At 35.9% G+C, this 21098-nt stretch overlaps 1 protein-coding gene across 1 annotated transcript; it reads right to left on the bottom strand.

Annotated features, from left to right (window-relative positions):
* Positions 1–2072: 2072 nt before the first annotated feature.
* On the bottom strand, positions 2073–3799 carry LOC141437742 (fork head domain-containing protein FD4-like). The gene has a single exon (XM_074101232.1). It carries the CDS (start codon positions 3707–3709, stop codon positions 2969–2971), a length of 741 nt encoding a protein of 246 aa, XP_073957333.1. The 5' UTR covers positions 3710–3799; the 3' UTR covers positions 2073–2968.
* Positions 3800–21098: the final 17299 nt, after the last annotated feature.

The following is a 21098-nucleotide window of genomic DNA, read 5'->3' as shown; positions in this document are numbered from 1 at the left end:
TATTTGTCTTGCGAAGTATCTGGTTAAAAGTATTTACCGAATTAAGGACTCAGTCATACTCATAGCGTTATTTAATGCCAACAGTGGAAACTCTTTTTAGTTCTGGCGCGACCTGTTTACAATCGGCTGAATCTCGAAGCTTGCTAAAGGCCTCACAAACGGACTGAGGCCTGAGAATTTGCAATGTGGGAGGCATACGGCTTTACCCCGCACTGCACTGAGTAGTTGCCGTGTCTGGACCGCCGAGACCTCACTATTTGTTATTGTAATGCTATAGTTCAGTGGTATATTTTTATCATTATTCAAATTGAAAATTGTCAAACAAATATTAGTTAGTTCTTCAGAGAACAATCATTCCTATGAATCTTAGTAGGTACAGTGGGAAAAGTCTTAGGTAACAAGTAACTATTCCTGTAGCGACAGTGGACTGAGCACAAAACGTAATTCTAGTACAGTCAAGTGCAAAGATATTTATATACGACCTTAATTTTAAGCGCATAAAGTCGTGTATACATATTTTTGTAACTTTGGCCGTGTCGATATCTTTGCACTCGACTGTAGGTCATTTATGTATGGACATTTGTAACATATCTTAAACAGTCAATTTTATGCTTATATCATCGGTGATATATCGATAGCGGAAAATATGTTTTCCAGCATTTAAATAGATCGTAATTACCCTTTGTATAACTAAAGTTAGTGGTTTTTGTTCAACACCGGCTGTTGATAAAGTCTGCGAAGATTTAAATGAACAATATAACTAATTTATCGGAATAAAAGGTATCATATGTGCTAATCCACGTCATAAATTATCTGTGTGCCAAATTTAATCAAGATTATTTAGCTGTTTTGGCGTAGTTAAGTAACAAACATCCAGACATTCACATTTACAATATGTAGGATACTAGTAGGAATTTGGTTTTCAATCTTATCTTCTTGGGCCCTGTCACCGATTAAACCTCACCTTTAAGGGGTCAAAATGCGACCGGCTCGTAAACTACTATCTCATAGTTAGTTATGATAATTACACTAAGTTATGATGTAGTTTTTCTTTTCTATTTTAAGAGCTAACTGCTACAAAACGGTTTTTATGCATTTGGACCTCCACGATAAAAGTCGACAAGTGCAAACGACTACGAATGCGAGGTACCTACATTTTCAAAAAAGAGCTTTTTGTATATAGTTTTGGTATAAATATCTATGCAGTTTACAAGGAAGAAATAGTACAGTTTAATTAATAATATAAACATCGTAGTGTCGGCACATATGTACGAGTAAACGAGAGTATGCCGAAAACTTGATGTGGTGGTTGGCTAAAATAATTAGCTTTTTTTAAAACAGGTTGACCCAATGCCAGCCAAGTCTATGAAACTCGTTAGAAATACCTATAAAAATGGTGACTACAAAAATATTTCATTCAATAAGTATAGTACAGTCAACTTCATAAATAAGTGATCATTTCTGTACCTTGTCGCTTTCTGCCGTTACACAATTTCATATGGCTTTTCAAACATGACGTTAAAGTGACAAGGTACAAAAGTGATCACTTGTTTATGACGTTGACTGTACCTACTGACTGATTATATACAACTCAGATTATAAGTAGATAACTAGAATGTTTAAAGATATCATTATTTATTACCGGCTCTAATGGAATAAAAAACGACTTTAAAGCTATCAAAAATTTGGAAAAATATTTCCCAATTAATTTCTTAATAGGTATTACAATGCCTTCGAGGAACAAGATCGAACGACGCGCGACGTGGCAGCGCTTCCTCTGTTCATCAAAGAATTACCTGCCTATTAAGGCGTTGGTTCCAGCGACGGTACGAGGTATGCCTAAAGAGGGAGGATGACTCGGCGCAGTAGCGCGGGCCAATATCGGGCGTTATTAGCCCACAATCGAACCGTCGCACCACGTTATGCGTGAAACAGACCACCGAACTAGAACCTTTTTTACCAGAACACTTTTTATCCCTCCCAAACCGCCCCCCACGTCGGCTTACTAGAATCCGTCAATGAACGCGGGTTAGAAACAAATGAAACCAATTTTGTACTAATAAGATTTTCCGTTTAATATTCCTATACATTGTCTTTAACAATTTAAACAATATTTACAACGATACTTTACTTATTTATCAGATTGCTAGTGTAAACAGGTAAACAATAAAATTATTTTTAACTAAAATAAATAACATTTAGTTTGACATTCAACATTGAGTTTTCGAACAATAAGCCAGTTGTGTAAAAAAGAGAACACTGTTAATAAAAAACTTACAAAGACCAGTGTATGTATAACATTTCATAGTTATATTTTTTATCATAATAATAATCATCACTTTAGTGATATAAATTCAGGACAAGATTTCCTACCCGCAGAAAGAAAAAGATGAAAATAAAAATATTAAGTATAGAAAAATGGGAATAAAATTCGAAAACTCTACAAATCTACCTACCTACCTAAATATTAAATAAATAGATTTTCTCTATTCCTAATATACACATTAACTAACTATGGTCCTATGTAACTAAAAGTGAGATCACTAAAACATCAAAATGATATTTTAAATCGGATTATTCATTTAGCCACGCACGCCGAAGATACTCTTCACGGTAGGCCGAGCGATTACAACTCATTTAGGCCTCACTACTTTACGCCGTTTTGTTGTGTTGCGCGTAACTATAGATAATTATCTATTTGAAACCAAATAATCCAATAAATGCACCCAAATAGTGTTAATTTGGTAGATCAGATCTAAGTCACAAGTAGGAAGATAATGCGAAGCGTCATCATACTTGATTTAATTAATACGTTAAGCGATCATTAATCAGACAGAACACATGTTCTCCGACATATTAAAATCCTTGATAGTCGAGCACTCTCCAATCTGCCCGTATATTCGTATGAGTTCAGTACTTACAATCTAACATTGCACGATATGTGGCAGGTTGAGGGAGTGCAGTGGTGTCACGCGACGGGCAGCGGCGGCGGGTGCAGGTAGCAGGGGCGCAGCGCGTGCGCCGCTGCCTGCAGCAGCTCGGCGTGGTAGCGCTGCGCCGCTAGGAGGTACGGCGCCGGCATCGCAAGTTCCAGCCGCGGCAGCGCCAGCGGCGCCTGCGCCGGCTCCGGCTCCAGCAGCGCCTCGATCGTAAACGCGCGCCGCGGCCGCTGCCGGGGCAGCATGGTCACCGCTGCCGCTTCCGGCAACTCGGCAGGCTCCGGACTCAATTGTGGACATAGGGGAGGAGTATATAAACTAGCGCTTGGCAAAGCCGGTGGCGGTGGCGGCGCACCAGCCTGTCTCGCCAAAAAGGCACGATTAAAACTTGCCAGAGCGGCCAGCTCTGCGTTAAGATTGTCCTTTTCTCCCTTCTGTAACTTGAACCGCTTGCGTCTCCGCAGCAGCGAGCCGTTCTCGAACATGTCGAAGGCCTGCGGGTGCAGCGTCCAGTAGGCGCCCTTGCCGGGCCGGTCCGGCCGGCGCGGCACCTTCACGAAGCAGTCGTTGAAGCTGAGGTTGTGGCGCAGCGAGTTCTGCCAGCGCTGCGTGTTGCGCCGGTAGTACGGGAACCGGTCCGTGATGAACCGGTAGATCTCCGACAGCGGCAGCATGCGCTCCGGCGAGCTCCAGATCGCCATCGCCGTTAAAGAAATGTACGAATAGGGTGGCTTCTGATCGCCATACGATTCGCGGGATGGTCGCGGCATCGTCACTTCCACAGATTATACAGTTTGAATATGTTTTCAAAGTACAAGAATAAATAAACACAAATGTGCGGTCACGTCACTTCGAAGCGAGGTGTGTGAAGGAACTGAGGCGAGGAGAGCTCGCGGCGCGGCCCGCCCGCCGGCCCGCCGCGGCGGGGCGCCCGGACGGCGCACTGAGCCACGGCTGTCGATTGGTCGACCCACCGGCCAATCGGAAACGTCTGCTTTCAGGTATGATGTCGGCTTTCGCTCCACTAACAAGGAATTTAAATTGATATTATGTTTATATTGCCTCCAAATATCTTTTGTGATGACACCGCTTTTTATTTAGCGTATGTAAATTATGATGATACAGAAAAAGAGATTTGAATTATACACCAATCCGACGACGAATGAGCAAATTAAAATTTTGGGTGTTATTATAATATCTCTGAGAAGCTTAAAAAATATGCTATGTGAGATAAATGAAAATCGAATAAAGGGTATTCGATGTGCATAAGTAGGTAGTAATTAATAAAACTTCTTAACTGTTTTTGGTTCATTTCATTATAGCTATGTAGGTACTTATGTAGTAGGTGCCTAAGTAAATATTTGACTGTACCTACTAAAAAAAACTCACGTTGAAAAACACACGAGTAGCTAAATAACCCTATCTGAATTTAGGGTCACAATACAATTTTATTCCTGTAGGCTTTGAGAGCCTGGAGCCATGGTGTCCTGATCTACATCATCATCATCATCATCGGAGAGTTGCAAAAGCGCCCGATCGAAACAACTGGTGGCCAAAAGGCTGGCAGCAGTGGCAGCTATCTCTCTCAACGGTGGATTCAGAATTTTAACATTTGTTGATATTGAAATCAAGGGACTTTTGTGGGAGTTTGAGAAATTCTAGTGACTATATATAGGTAAGTACTTGCTATATTTATGTCATCACATTTTGGAAAGACGTCAGTAACCAGTAAGCCAACCATAGACTCTTGTCTTTGTTTAATGATCTAAAAACAGCCATGGTTTCAACCATTGAATCAATTCAAGAAATCTATTAATTTGAAAACAAAATAACTAATCGAAAAATAATCGATTAAAGTAGGTAAATCGAAAAAATCGATAATATCATAATTACCTAGGTATAGGTTAGAATAAATTGATGAATTAGATATGAAATTAACTGGAGCTATAACTAATCTACACATACGACTAGGTACAGGTATTAAGTAGGTACATATGTAAGCACCTCCCACTACCTAGATACTACGCGTATTAAGATGGTCACCTATGGAGATACCTATTACTATTTAGTTTTTAGCTTTATAACCGCTAAGCCACATCTGCTCACTAACTAGCAAATCTAATTTAAAAATTTGTTCCGACGCAGAACCCTAAAAGTGACTACTTGAAACATTTTAAAACCTAACCACTAATAACGGATCAAAAGAAAATGTCGGTTTTACGCACTAATAGAGCTGCGCAGGCGTTTGTCACAGTCGTTTTTGCTGCAGTTCGTTTACCCTTCCGTCATTCACGAATTCGAGAAACGGTACTCGGCAAAAAATAACTATTCGTGACCGATAGGTTTATCTACTCATTTTATTTTGACTTCATTGAGTTCTAATTAGCTATTGTGAACTTATTTTTTTATGTTCGAACCTATACTTACCTACCTAAAATAGTTTGCACCAACGTAAGTAAAGGTGTCTTATACCTAATGACGTCTCAATTTATTCATAAGTAGCTACACGCCCTGTCTCCGCACGGATGAATTAAGATTTTTGTCCATTGAGAACCTTGTCCTGACAGTTACCAACACAATAACAAAAAAAAATTGACGAATATTTGCAGCCGTTCCGAAATAACGCGCTTACTTAGGTAGGTTAATAAATCGGTAAGTGGGCCAATCAACTACTTTACCGAGACTTTGGGCGTCTCCTGCGTTACCGAAATTGTCTCTGGCGTTACCAAAAAATCGTACTTCCAACGAGATATTTCTCGGTTTAATAGGTTGAACTTACGTAGGATGGCATGTATTCATGTACACCATCTATTAAATTACAGAAAAAAACATGTTTACTTACAAAAATCTGCAATTGTTTGAAAAATGTCGCGGACTGATTTTAAGAAATGTATGTATGTAAGTAACTTTCTGATAGATGTGCCTAAGTATAGATGATAGGTTTAATTCAGGTAGGTATCTTCTTCTTCCAGTGGTAGCTATACTAAATCGAAGATCTAATATAATTAGTTAAAGCTATTATTTTTTTCAATACTGCTAAGTAATAATTACCTATTTCTAACATTATCTAAATCCAAAAAAAAAATATATCATTTGCCTAATTTACGGTTACTGAAATCGGCCTTTTTGTCTACTGCATTGTAGGTAGATTGTAACTGTAGGCATTGTCAAAAAGGAATGCAACACTTTTTATGGCTATGAGAGGCAGCAAATAAAAGCAAGGTATTGCATAGAAAAAAGAAAAAAAAATGTTAAGTAGTTATGGGGAAAATCAAACAAGTTATCATTTTTGACAGGTCCTTTTTGCATAAATATCTATGTAGGTTGACTGTAGACCTACAATTGATAATACAAAAACCAATATTCTCAGATTCCGTAACATTTTTCAGCAGGAGTTGGTACAGGTAAATATAGCCATCATTGTAAGACAGTACTTAAGTTAAGTACCTATCTACTGAACTATGCAGTAAGTACATACCTAGTTCCCAATCTAATACAAAATTTGAAACCACAGTCTGAGAATTGACCTGAATACCTACCTACGTCGAGAAACACAACAGGACAATCAATAGGTAACTCTAAGAGATATACATGTATGACATTAGAACTAGAAATTAGTACTATAGTCATTTATATAGGTTTGCTTCATATATATAATAATATTAACTAACCCATGAAATTATTCAAAATTACATTTTATTTCACCCACAAAACTTTCATTTATAACTCAGTCCGTACGTACATATTCCATTATTTCGATGCTTGTTTTAGGTACAGTAGGTACTATAGGGATACTTAGGTTGCTTTAGGTAAATAAATAGTGTCTTGAATTCGCCTGGTTCCTATAATATAATATGTAAATAGGAATCTGTTTCCATTCCTTTACACATAACGACGGTTTTCGATTTCGTATCTGCATGAAACAACATGTTATTAAGTACGAGAGTGAGAGAGATTTACCATCCCTAATACTAATACGATACGAACTTTGATTTTCGAATTTCTTAGTAGCCCCCCTGATTGGTTATGCATGTAACTAATCATATTTGATCGAAGAAAAGAGATCGTAAAAGCTAAAAAAATTAAAAATGTAATGTTAAGAGTTACCGAAAGCATGTTAATTTATTAATATTAGCCATAGTAGTTTAATTGCGTTATTTTCTAATGTCAACTATTCATGAGTAAATAATGCTCCATTAGCCGATCGACAATGCACACATAATGCAATGCAACATAACATAACAATATATGCAAGTACGAATCTACAAATCCTACAATGTAACAAAAATGCTACACTTCCCAAAGTTGGCGTAGTAGGTATACGATAGCAATCGCCTTGATACAAATCTTACGTATTACATTGGTGAAAAGAATGAAAAAGAATCATTAAAGACTTAGTTTATCTTGAAAGGTGATATAAATTCGCGTAGAAAGATTTTGAGAGGCAGTACATTTCTTAAGTTTATTAGTCTTGACGCTCCACCAGTTTATTCGGTCGAACATAAAGCCGAAATAAACTAAGACGACGAGCATTATAATTGGAAATAAATTTATATCGATACGAATATCTCGGTGATTTTATTTCGAAAAAGGGCAGTGTGTCTTAAACTGGATTGATGTTGTTTTAAATTAGACGTTGTAGTTTCATGTAAAGCTTTAGTTTCCATCGGCGGTTTTCTTATATCGGACGTTCCGGAGTGTTTCTTTGGGAATGCAAGTATAGTCCGAGTGGTGCGAATTGGTCACGGATACTTATCGAAGACGCAGCCGATAAAGGCTTGTCGATATTTTATTATTACAGGGAGGTGAGGGTAATCATAAACCGACGCTCTGCTTTCGATGAGAGCCTAAGGGACTCATTAAAAGCTATATTGATCTTCAATATTAAAACTTACCATGAATTATATCGCAACGATTGGTCTCGTGTTTAGCTAGTAAATAAAGGAATTGTCGCTCTGATCTCTACATTTTACAAACTTTTATTTAACTTGCAATGTACTCGTATGTAACTATATGTATGTGCGGTTCAAATCTTGCAAGTTGAATTTGACTCACTTCCAGTGGTCGGATTGACTTGAAATTTGGCATACTTATGTAAATCCGAAGACAATGCATTAATCTGGCAGTGATACCCTGATGGTCCAGGCGGCATCGTCTCTGCGGGACGGAACTCCTCAACGGCTTAAAACTTTGTAGGAATACTAAACTTAATAAACTCAGTCTTGAAACTACTGTATTTAAGTTGTGTTGCCTATCTCAGTTATTCCTATTTAGAGACAAAACATAAAGACATTTATATAAAACTGAACAGTATCTACTTATGAGAATCAGTCTTGAGATAAGTAAAGTCTTCAATAATCAGTCTTAAAACTTAACAATTCTATTAAATTCAAAGTAGAAAAAAAACCCTTGCTGGGTTCATCATTTGGGCTTTTCGACGAGTTCGTTGCGGATGTCTCTGCAGAAACAGTTTCAATCATTTTCTTCCAGCTGTAGAAGTGGCATCACTGAAGCGATTAGGTAGGTATGTTCTTTTTTTAACAGCAAACATATGCCTGCTTTCGAACAAGTTAAGGTGTTAGAGGGATTCCCACTGCAGTCAAGCTTATTATTCTATCCACTAAATCTTCTTGTTCTAGTTTTAGAGTAGCCGCTGGACCTAATTTCTTTTCCATTGAACCACTTTTTAAATGGTTTCCTAATGTTCTTTGTGGAATGTTATATCTTTTAGCAGCTTCTCTATGGGAAAGTATTTTTCGTTCCACAGCCCTCACAGCACAAGAGATCTGGTGCTAGGCCTATTTTGCACGTTTTTGCTTTGGTTTAGGAGCTGATTCTTCGACTGGTTCCATAATTCTACTGAAATAAAAAATCAAAACCTTTAATATTACATAGTCTTAATAAGGCCCAGGCGAATTCCTGGTGGGCCTTATTAGAGTAGTAAGTTCGTAAAAAAAAATACAAAAATATATTTAAGCTACAGTTTTGAACTTAACTAGTAGTTACGTAATGACTTAAACCGTTGGAAGCGTAAAGTAAATGTATGTATGTACACATTAACATCTATACATATAGGTAGAGTCATTCACGATGACGCATGCCGTGGTTCTTATTACAATGTCATTAATGTCTAATTTTGACAAAATCACTCGTCTTCGTGGATGGCACTAGGTATACGTAGATATCTGATAGAATACCTACAACCGAGGACGATTTTCTTATTAATTAAGTAACGATTACAAAAATACTAAAACACAATTATAAAAAATAACTAAATAATTTATTTAAAGGGCACATTACACTTGGTGACATAGACAGGTACACACGGGCTCAAATTATGAACGCTTCTGTACATTTGTTTGAGGTATTATTTAAATTTATATGATGCATTTATTATCTGTCTTGCTTATCTTGGTTAAACAACGTGCCGTTTGTAGCCTACTCACTTCACCTAATATGGTGCGCAGCTTACAACTTCCACGTACCTAGCAAGTACTAAGGACATCAAGTTGACACGTACATTACCTTGCAGAATGAATAACTATTCTGTCTAAAAATTAATAAGAAAACAATGACGCGAAGCTTTTACCGTTTTATTTCGCGGGACAGCACTTGGCTATTAACTACTTACGGCCTCCGCAAGATTATTAATTCTAACACCGTCCGAGGCGACTTAAAAAAGCTCTCAGAGTGCGTTAAGTCATTACTTGCATATTTTTTGTTGGAAGTAGATCGCATTTTTTCGCGCGCCCTCGAGCCAGAGGGTGATTTATGACAAAAGTTATAAGCGGCATTTTTAATATCAACGAGCCTTTTAAAGTTTGGCCCTTTGTAGATGCCGCTCTAGAGATAACCTAATTAACAAACGTTATATATCACCGGGCAGTGGGCGAGCGCAAATACGAGCTTTTATTTATTAACCGGCCACGGAGAGGTTATGTATTGCGGCTGGCACCGGCTCCGGTGCAGTCTAAATGCTTCTTATCGCAAATCTGCCAATCGACGAGATCACAACTTTCAGTATAAGCAGCCAGCCATAAAAACCAAGCCAATGGCCAGTTCGCATTCGACAAAACATTAATTGCTTTTAAAGTCACCTTCCCGTATAAATTATTGCACGCGATAACGTTTACGTTCAAATAACTCTGAAGTGTGAAATCAATCAACAAATGAATTAAATTAAGCTCTTTCTAACAGATTTCTAAAGTCTCTTGGGTAAGGTACTTAATGTAAACTTAATCATCATTACTAAAATCAATTTGAACTTTCTCAAAATAAGACAATAGGTCTATATAAGACATCAGAGATAAAACGGCTCACGTAGAAATAACGACACGATATTTGTAGGTTCGAGCGAGCTCGGCCCTATTACTGCTCAAACCGCATTTCAATTGCACATTCGAAACCAACAATAACAAGTTTTATTGTAAGTCTTATTGGGTTCCAATTAAAATGAGAGATTTAAGTTTTACTGAAGTTTATTATCGCTAGTTAAAGGCCGGCGGTAAATAGAATCCGATTATTGTTATTGAATTACACATCAAGCGGTCGTGACTGGAGAGTTAGGTTGAGGAATACTAAATATTATTGCTGGTTTGGCATTTGCTCAAAACTGCAAAAGCCTAGGTACTAGTGACTTTTTATTTAGGTAAAATCGGCTCACAAATGTCCTTATCCCTCTTTTTCTTCATAAACTTTCAACGTCATAGGAACATCAAATTTAAAGTGTTTCCGAAGTTGGAAAAACATTGAAATTAGAGAATTAAATTTAAATGTTTTTCCACATGTATAGTATAGTACCTACGAGTATTACTAATAGCGGCGGCCTTAGGGGGTGGCAAACAGGGCAATGTCCGGGACCTCGCCTTTGCAGGGGCCTCGCGCAACAACCCAAGCAATTTTTTTTAAAATATAGATTTTTTTAACTATATTTTCGCATCACGTACTTTCACGGAGGACAAAGGGCCTCTCAAAGACTTGCCGCCCGGAGCCTCGCAATGGGTAAGGCCGCTAATAGACTATTAGTAATCAGTAGCCTTAATGTGGATTAAATTATAGCAAATACCTACAGGATTTTTTACATAGGTACCTATACCCACGTTAGCTGTTACAATTAACGTAATTCACACCCCCCCTGTTAAAGTAGATGGGTACATGCATTAAAATAAATATAATCTACGGTAAAGTTCTGTAATAAGCTAATAATATACAGAAACATAATTGATTTCGTGTTTCACTTTGTATAGAAGCTTTAACCTAAAAACAATATGAAATACAAGGAACTTTAAAACGGCAGGCCTCACGTAAGCAGCAGAAAGCGAGCAACGCGCATCGATGTTTATGTTAGTTTTCCTTCGGCAGGGACTGTGCAAACGAAGTCACGTCAACTCGAGGCGGAATCACGATAACGCTACACTACTGAACTCCTACCAAACGTTCCTACATAGCAGATTCAATACAAAGCACAACATCCATTGAGGGCATTGAAGTGCAGCTCGTGTTATTTTCAGAACCACGCGCGCAATATATTTCAAACATTTATACTAGTCTCAATAAATACGCGTATCAGCCAAGGGGCTAACGGAAACGGAAGCGCCAGGTTGTGCTGGTAATGAATTTGCGAGGGCGGGCGCCGCCCTAGGAAAATAAATTGCTTTGTAGTTTCCTTGTTTTGTTTTAAAAGCTTTAGTTTGACTTGAGCAACTTGTGGGTTACTGGGTAAAAAACGATCAGCAGGCATGAAACTCGGCTGTTAGAACTTCCTACTGTTTCTTGCCCTAGCCAAGGATATTTATCATTTTTAGTGTTCCATTCAATCCAATCCCAATTCTTGTAGGATTTGTAGAATCGCCATGTCGTCTATCTGTTTGTCTGTCGGTCTGTTGGTCTGTACATTCACCCATCCGTCCGTCCGCGACTTAAGCGGCAGTGTCGTTCGCCGCATGCTGCGATGCAAGTGTAAAGAACACGGTAGTCGGCCGCATTCAGCGAGCGACTGCTGCCACCGCCTTAATATGGCCGCCGCAGTAGACGGACAGACTAATGTAAAGGCGACGGTCGTTCGCCGAAGTACTTAGTTTGAAACAAATTCGGCGATCGCATTAGGTGAACGACGCAGTATAATTGCCGTTTTAGCTTAGTGATTGTAAGTGATAGGGACCTGTTTTTTTTGCATGGCTATTTATAGTAATATAAATTATATTTAAAAAAAAGGTGGGGATGATTTTTATTTTTTTCGCCTCCATACTCATAATGTGGGGTCTCGTTGGATAATAGTTAAACCTTACACTTTTAAAATGTTAATTTTTGTTACAAAAAAAGTATCTTGCTATTCAAAAATAATTTTAACATTTAAAATTTTCCGCGTGTTAGTACGAAACTCTACACTATGCCTAGCCCGCCCGACACACACTTGACCTTTTTTAGGATTCCGGAGTCAACTAAGAACCCTTATAGTTTCGCCATGTCTGTCCGTCTGTCTGTCTGTCTGTCCGTCCGCGGCTAAGCTCAGAGACCGTTAGTAGTGTTAGTACTAGAAAACTGTAATTTAGCATGAATATACACATCAGTTAAAAAAAAATTTAGGGTACCTCCCTAAACCTAAAGTGGGGGTGATTTTTTTCTTGACTAACCCTATAGTGTGGGGTATCGTTTGATAGGTCTTTAAAAATCAAGGTTTCCAAGACGATTTTTCGATTCAGTGATCTGTTTGCGAAATATTAACTATTAAATATTACTATATTACTTACATGCAAAGTTAGTGAGAAATAATCCTGGAATGTTTGCCAAACCAGTCCAGAACCCAAAGCTACGCGGTAGGGATTTATATCGCGTTACAGTTCCATTTTCCAGGACAGCATTGTGTAACAGAAATAGTTTCATTATGTCAGCAAAAATCTATAACAAAATTCCGATAGATATAAGAGCGCTGACTTATAAAATATTTGTAGCCAAACTGCGGTTCTGGCTCAAGGAAAAATGTTTTTATTCTATGTCTGAATTTTTGGAAAGTAGTAATAATTGTGACTAGTGGTATAATATAGGTGATATAATATTAATTGATTATTTTTGTAAATTGTTTTTGTAACTACCTATACTATTTTGACATTATTCTATATAATTTAATGATAATGAATTAAATGTGAATTATTATTACTACGATTATTATTATGATTATGAGTATTATTATTATTATTTATTAGATCCGGTTATACATTTTGCATGCCAATGTATGGTGAATTGTGTTGATCTAAACTCATTTTTGTAACATCATTTGTACCATAATTCGAGCAAATAAAACTTTGAACTTTGAACTTTAAACTTTAAAGTGCAAATTTTCATAAAAATCGAGCGTCCCTCCCTCCCCTTCTAAAATCTAAACTGTTGGGTGGAAATTTTTTGAAAAATTCAGGATGATAGTAAGTATATCAAATTTACAAGGAAAATTAAAACGGCTAAGATTGCTTGAGAATTATTAGTAGTTTAGGAGTAAATAGCAGCCTAAGGTAGATATAAAACATACCTAAACTTGGAAGTTCCGTACACAATAAAATCCTTAGAAAAATATTATTTGATTTTTTCATAATGGCTACGGAATCCTATCTTGGGCGTGTCCGGCACGCTCTTGGCCGGTTTTTATATAAACTAAGGTAACTAGTTAGATCAACTTTTTGCGACACTATAAAATTAAAACACGTGTTCAGCAAGTATAGTCCACCTAAATTGTAACATATACATCAAACCTAAAAGTATAACAAAGAAGCAACCGTTAGCCGGCAATTGCACACGAAATTCAATTTGTAGACAGCCGGCCGGCGCGTTGACCACAAAAGGCTCACCAAACACAACGCGGGAATAACAATTATTGTGTTGATTACGGCATCGTGAGTCTAATAATTCACTCCAGCTAGACCCTAAACTCTGTAATTACGTGGATGGAAACGTCGGCTCACCGTTTGAGATAAAAATCGGAGTACGGAACCCAAGGGTACCGCGAACTGGACGCGCCTGGCTGCAATTACACCTCCTTAACCCAAAAAAACACGGTGTTATTAATTTTTGGTGTTAGTTACCGGTCATAAGTATCGAGTTTTTTTTTAAGTTCGCCTTGTAGCAGATAGACACAGAATTTTACAGAGGAATATACCCGAATTGTGAAATTCTCAGTATCGAACTTGGGTTTATATTAACATTTTAATGTTTGTAAACTAACTTTACCATCCGTTTAGTCTGAAACTTTGGGAAAGTAAAGAGTCTTGCAAAATGAAAGACTCACTTAAGCGACGAACCAGTTTTATTGCTATAGTTTTTTTATTACCTAAGTAGCTATCATTATTAGTTAATTGCTTAATGATATTTCTTTTTGTTTTCAGCTTCATTAGTGAAAATCATTAAAGCTTTAAGTAATAGCAGCTAGGTACCTAAATATTTTTAAGTGTAGCATAAAAAGCTAATGTGCTAGCTCAAGTAAGATTTTCATTGTTCACTTAACAAAAGAGACGACTTTCCTACAACGTTTGTACGTTCATAAATTGCAAAAACTACCTACGTAACATATTTAACCGTCAAAGTTAGCAACAAGTCAATCAAACGTTACGTTAAAGAAAAACAACTTTCAATAGTAAGTTATTTTGGTTATTTTGCTTTTAAGTATATTAAATTATAATTTAAATTTATTTTTAATGTACCTATTGTAATTATTTTACGTAAAATCAAAATATTTATAATTGTTCAGTGCCTATCCGTAGGTAGGTACATTGAAATGAATGAACTATAACCATTTGCTATTCCATCACCTGGTGTGATTGATTGATTAGGTAGTCGCGAAATAGCAAAGTACATACATATGCTTTTAGATCTATACCGACCTCACAAAGTAACGCCTGATCCAATTAAATACTTAATACTTGCCCAACCAGTTTCCCTTTTACCCCTTTATTTTGGCTCGCGCGGTTTGCGTATTTGCCACAGACGCGTAAAGGTAAGAGAACGTAAGAAAAGTAAAATACGGAATTTTGATATTTTACTTTAACCCTTAAGCTCTTATAGCGAGCACAGAATAAACACAAAGAGCTAGCCCATTCCAGCGAAGCACGGCCGGCGGCGGCTAATGACAGGGCGCCGACGAACGGCGCTTGCCCTAATTTCACGCGCCCGGACTCTTTGCCCAAACATTCCAATTATAATAATAATCATATTACAGCACGAGTTTGTCTATTTGGATTTCATAATGCTACGATATTCTTGCAGTGATTAAATTCGATGAGATCGGGTAATCTATTTGAGAAATAAGCTCGTATACTTATATTGCAAGAGTTGAGTTGGAATACTTGGAATGGAAGTATGTATCAGGTATGTGTACTAACCAAATATCTACAGGAAATCAAGAACAATGCCGATGGGATGGCAAACGTAGACCAAGGTGGAAATATTGAGACACCTGAGGCTATAGGTATACGAGTATTGTCTAACGCGTGGACGGTTGCGATCGTATTCACCGTCTCTTTCTACTGTCATTCTATTACGTGTGACAGAAAGAAGTGGAGAAAACGATTGCGATTCTGAGTGCGTTAGAAAATAATGCCTCTGGATGCGAAACTGACTCAGCGGACCGGATATAACTCCGAATGGGGAATGGGAGATATTGAGTTCAAGAGTTTGCCCAACATCAGAAGGCAAATGTAGGGTAATAAATAAAGTAAGGATTTTATTTAAATGTTTTTCCCAGAATACGACTCAAGATTAACAGATTATACCTACCTACACATTTTGTTTTTATCAAACTCTCTGTTCTGTTCTGTCTAGACATCAAATTTACTTATATAGATTTAACTTATATAAATAAAATGGTAGGCGACTATTATGTATAGTAAAAACATACAATGCACAGCGAACCTATAAGGATAAAGTCTTCTGGCAGAAATAGATGTATTGACGAATAAAAGTGTAACAACTTGTATTAAATCGATTACGACATAAAACATTTTATTTAAGGCATTAAGGTCCTATTATTCATAGATTTATTCATATTGAACGATCGCCTCTCTTTTGTGAGACGACAATGGTTGTTATTGGGCCTGGTTCCATTCGCGGCGCTGCTGCATTGTGCACGCGAGCGTTTGTTTTGAGCCAGTTATGAGCATCTTCACCAAAACTTGTGTTACCATAAGGAAAAAAAATCCTTTAAAACTTGAATAATTACTATTTATGATTTTTCAATAAACACTGTGACACTTGGTATGATAATTCAAATTAAAAAAATCAAATCATTTATTCAGTAAATAGGCCGCAATGGGCACTTTTACACGTTGTTTTTTTATACTACCAGCGCTTTCGGAAAGACCATCATTGCCACGAAGAATGCGCCGCAAGAAACTTGACAGAAAGTCTTTTTTTCATAATAAAGTAATTACAAGTAAAATACTTCAAAACTACAGTATACCATTAAAGAAAAAAAACCTAAAAAAATAAAAAATATTTATATTTACCTACGTGTTTTAGAGTGACGAAAAGTATTTTTTTTTTTGTTAAAATACTGTCACAGGGGACAATCATAAAATTTACTCTACCAATATGCAAAATCACAACGACGGTAATTGAAATAAATAATCGTAAATCTTTTAGCATAATATTGATGCTATATCTAATCTATCATACATAGCCTGCTGTCCGACTGACTGATAGGTTGATTCATGCATTACAGTCGGTGTATTTAAATATTGAGTTGCTCCTTCGTAATCTTTAATGAATAATTAGTTAAGCTATCATAATGTTATGTACGATTAAATATTCCTTTTAAAATTAAAGTTATTTTTACTCGTGAACTTTATTGTAGAAGCCGAAAAAAATGTTTTAAACGTTCGCATAAATTTTGAAGACAACTTGTCTAGTGGCAACACTGCCTACTAACCACAACCCGTCGTCCGCGCCGCTCCTCCATTCTCTTCCCTACGAAATGGAGCCAAGATTGATGGGCTTAGACACGACCTGTGACACGCACTACCGAATACCAGCACCACGTTACCAAAGCCGTTTGTTTGGAATGCGCTTTATTTCACCCTTTATAATGTACGGTAATTACTAGCTGGTAGCGAACGTGAGCGGTATTTATGTAGAAGATATCGGTTCGTTTTTGTCTAATGTTTGGGCGCGTTCGCCCGACTAATAGGATTTTTTGTGGATCGAGTTTGTTATGCCGTTGCTGGCATTGCCAGATCGTATTAATATGACGTTAATTTATCTTTAGCTCCCAACCGCCTTTTGATAGTTGTTATGTTATGAACATCACTTTGCCAGATTGTATCGATAGATTAGATGCAGTTAAATAGTTTCATCCATAAATATAAATTCAACTATTGAGATTCGATATAAATTTGTACCAAATTTTTATGAAATCGACAACGTCTACATGATTTTAATCCTAATCAAATTTAACATGACACGTACCGATCAATTTTATTTCGTTCTTAAAACTTGTTTTAAAATTAATTTCACCAGCTTAATAGTATAACGTGTATATAATCTTACTATTATCATATTTATAGAACTCCAGTTTAAAATTCAAAAATAGGATGTAAGCAATAATTTTATACCTGCTTTAAATGCTTTTGTAGTATGTGAGCCAAAGTAAAAATATGCATGCTGTTGAAAAAGGTTTGTTTTTATAAATAACTAAATACCTATACTGCATTAATGACTATACAAGAATGAATCCTTTAGATGTTTTACATAAGGATTATTCTTCAATACAGGAAAGCCTTTCGCTTTTACATAGTTTTCTAAGCACATACACACATAGGTAAGTTGGTCAACAAACCGTACCAAAGTTATTATCCAGAACGGCTTATGTCTTTACGTACCTAATTGGAGGCAGTTTTATCAGCGACATCAGAGTTTTAATTACTTGTTTGTATAAATTAATTAAAACACTCCAGTCTCACGAGCGCTGTAGCACTGTTCAAAGCTAGATTATAAATGAAATATTTTCTCACAGAATTTAGACCCGACCAGAAACAATAGACCAAAGTACTCACATTCATTTTGTTTAGTTAAACTTCAGCATTTTAATTTAAGTGGCTTGAATTAATATTTTTATAACAATTTCCACGAAATTGGGCATAATGAAACGTTCCAGGCCGCACTTTTTAATGCACTCTATTTTATTATTCTATTATAAAATAATGAAGTGGGAAATTATTTTTGTGTTGTAAACGAACTAATTTCAGGAAATAAAAATATACTCGGATTTTCTTTTATTAGCCATATGCAGCATAGTTATATGCAGCCATATAACTTTCACGAAACGATCACAAGTACAAAAAACACTCACTCGGCAAGCTAACAATATAATACTTCGTCCGCCCAGGCAAAGTCTAAGAACTTGGGAAAAAGAACATCATGTACGAAGGAGCGCAAAATTATAATAAATTACCGAAGGATGTCTAAGATGCAAAGTCAATTATGGTTTTAAAAAAAACATTAAAACAGCATAAGTATTTTAAAAATACAAAAAATAAATACTTCTCTTATTAATTGCATGAATCTCACATTGTAATACCTAAGGCAAAGTAATAATAATTATAATATCAATAAAAATAGGTATAATAATTATTATAGTAATAGTAATGATAATAATAATCGTAATAATAATTATTATAATTAAAGTAATTATAATAATAACTATAAAAAATAAGTATCGGAAATGAGAGAAAAAAAACTTATTAATAAGCGACCCGCCCGTGCCTTTCATCAATGAATTATTTACTTAATAAATGAAAATATAAGTGAATAAAATAATAGCAATAATAATAATATTGGCGAATTAACAAATTACTCCTTTCATGACTTCTTCCAATCCCAAAATGAGCGAAATAAATAAATAATATTATGTACTTAATAATAACGCAGTTTAAAGCACTCACAAGTCACCGATAATTAACTAACGATTTAGAGATTGAGAGGCCTATGTCCAGCAGTGGACTGCTCTAGCTGATGATGATGATGATGATAAAGATTGGTTTAAATGGCCTCTAGTAGCAAAAGATATTTAGTTAAAAACTTGTGTTGTGGCTCTCGTCATTACATTACCGCCTACCAGCTTTAGTTCATACATTTTTGTTCACCATGTTTGTGTGGTACCCTCTCTTACCTAGATTTAAGTTAAATAAATAAATAAATAGATATCATGGGACACTTGACACCAATTGACTTAGTCCCAAACTAAGCAAGTCTTGTACTACGAATACTAGGCAACGGATAAACATACTTATATAGATAAATACATAGTTAAATACATATTAAACATCCAAGACCCGAGAACAAACATTCTTACTATTCATACATACAAATATCTGCGCCGGCCGCGAATCGAGCCCGGGACCTCAAGCTTCATAGTCAGGTTGTCTAACCACTTGGCCATCCGGTCGTCTAAATTAATATATTGTATTTTTGAACATGAAACTACCGTGAGACTCACTCATATTAAATATACCCGGATAACTCACGTCTTAAACCGAGTTTCTGTTTCGGGCTAAACTCGATTTAACACGTGAGTTATCCGAGTCATTATATTTAATATATTGTTTTTTTTCTTTAAGTGATTTTTGTAACCCCATAAAATCTTTGTTTTCAGAAAACACGCACTCGTATGTGGTATGATCTAACATTATCATTTCCTTACCTGGGTCTCCCTTAATGGCATAAAATTAATTTTCCTAACATAAAAAAACATATAATGCTTAATACGCACAAAAAAAAAAATACGTATAGGTAAAGACAACGCATTGCGTTAATACGCATATCGTTAAGCAATAAGCATAACTTAATTAAGCATAATTTTAACTAGCATAATTTATAGTCCCCTAAAACAAAAAAATTAAAGCGGTAAAATAACGTATGAAACTATTAACATGGCTGCTTCTTTTTTTTTAAAGCACTTAAATCTCAAAGTATAGGAACAGATATAGGAAGTATAGGACAGCGTTTTATTATGTATACACTACACGTAAATAGGTTAGGTCAAGCTAGGACCAATTACATCCGCGTAGTGAAGTTACGTCAACATTATCTGTCACACACATTATCATTTCATGTCATTTTGCGAATTATATAGGTAGACTGTCGATCGTTCGTCCACCATTACCTCTCATATTTCATTTTCTAGATTTTTTTTACCGTACAACGGCAAAACCTACTAGACACTGGCAAAATTGTCTTCCAATGGACAGAGCCATATTTTTTTAAAGAAAAAACAACAAATTATATAGGTATAGGAATTAGAAATTTGTAATTTGGATTTTAAAATTTCATTTTCCTATTGGTTTTCGTAATGCATATTAAAGTTGTGCTAAGTTATTGTTAGGTTACGCGTATTTATTTATGTAGGTACCTAAACGTATGTACCAATAAGTATTTTTATAGCACATATAGTCCATTCAGGATAACATTGGACTCTAGAAGGTCACAGAAGAAGGGGTTCTAAACATTTTTGTGAAGTCGTAATAATGATGATGATGATGATGAATAAAAGAAGTAATAAGATGAATTCATAATTTTATTTACTTAGTTAGTAGATTGATACGTAATTTACTTACAAAATAACACAATATTAATACGTAATTTGCTACATAATATTAATTCGATTTATATTATAAGTACATAATTTAATAACTGTGTTTCAGTGTTTCGTGGACTCATCCGCTCTCATTCCCTGTTTAAAAATATTCCACTCGTAGTTTCTTCTATAAAGCTCAAGCTTTGTGCAATTCTAAATTTCATCAAATTTGGTGCAGTGCTTTAGTTGTGAAAAGTTAACTATTCATATAATATGATCATCACACTTTGATCCAAACTGGCGATTAAAAACTATAAATGATGTACAGAATATTTCTTGAGTTTACAATATTATAAATGTTCCGTTTCTTGCAGAATGTTCTTTACCTCTGCCTCTTTAGGTATTTTATAGGAAAACTTTTCTGTTTTTAACAAAATAGCAAAGTTTTTTCATTGTTTTTAAATTATGATATGAAAAATAGCAAAGTTAATGTCACTAATATTAATTATAATTGCGAAAGTTTGTAAGTCTGTATGTTTGTTTCACGTCTTAACCGCTGAACCTATTTAAGTGAAATTCGGTATACAGATAGTACAAGTCCATGGGAA

This window comes from Choristoneura fumiferana, chromosome 18, assembly GCF_025370935.1.
Source record: "Choristoneura fumiferana chromosome 18, NRCan_CFum_1, whole genome shotgun sequence".
In the NCBI taxonomy this organism is placed as follows: Eukaryota; Metazoa; Arthropoda; class Insecta; order Lepidoptera; family Tortricidae; genus Choristoneura; species Choristoneura fumiferana.
This window is presented reverse-complemented; position numbering and strand designations above follow the sequence as displayed.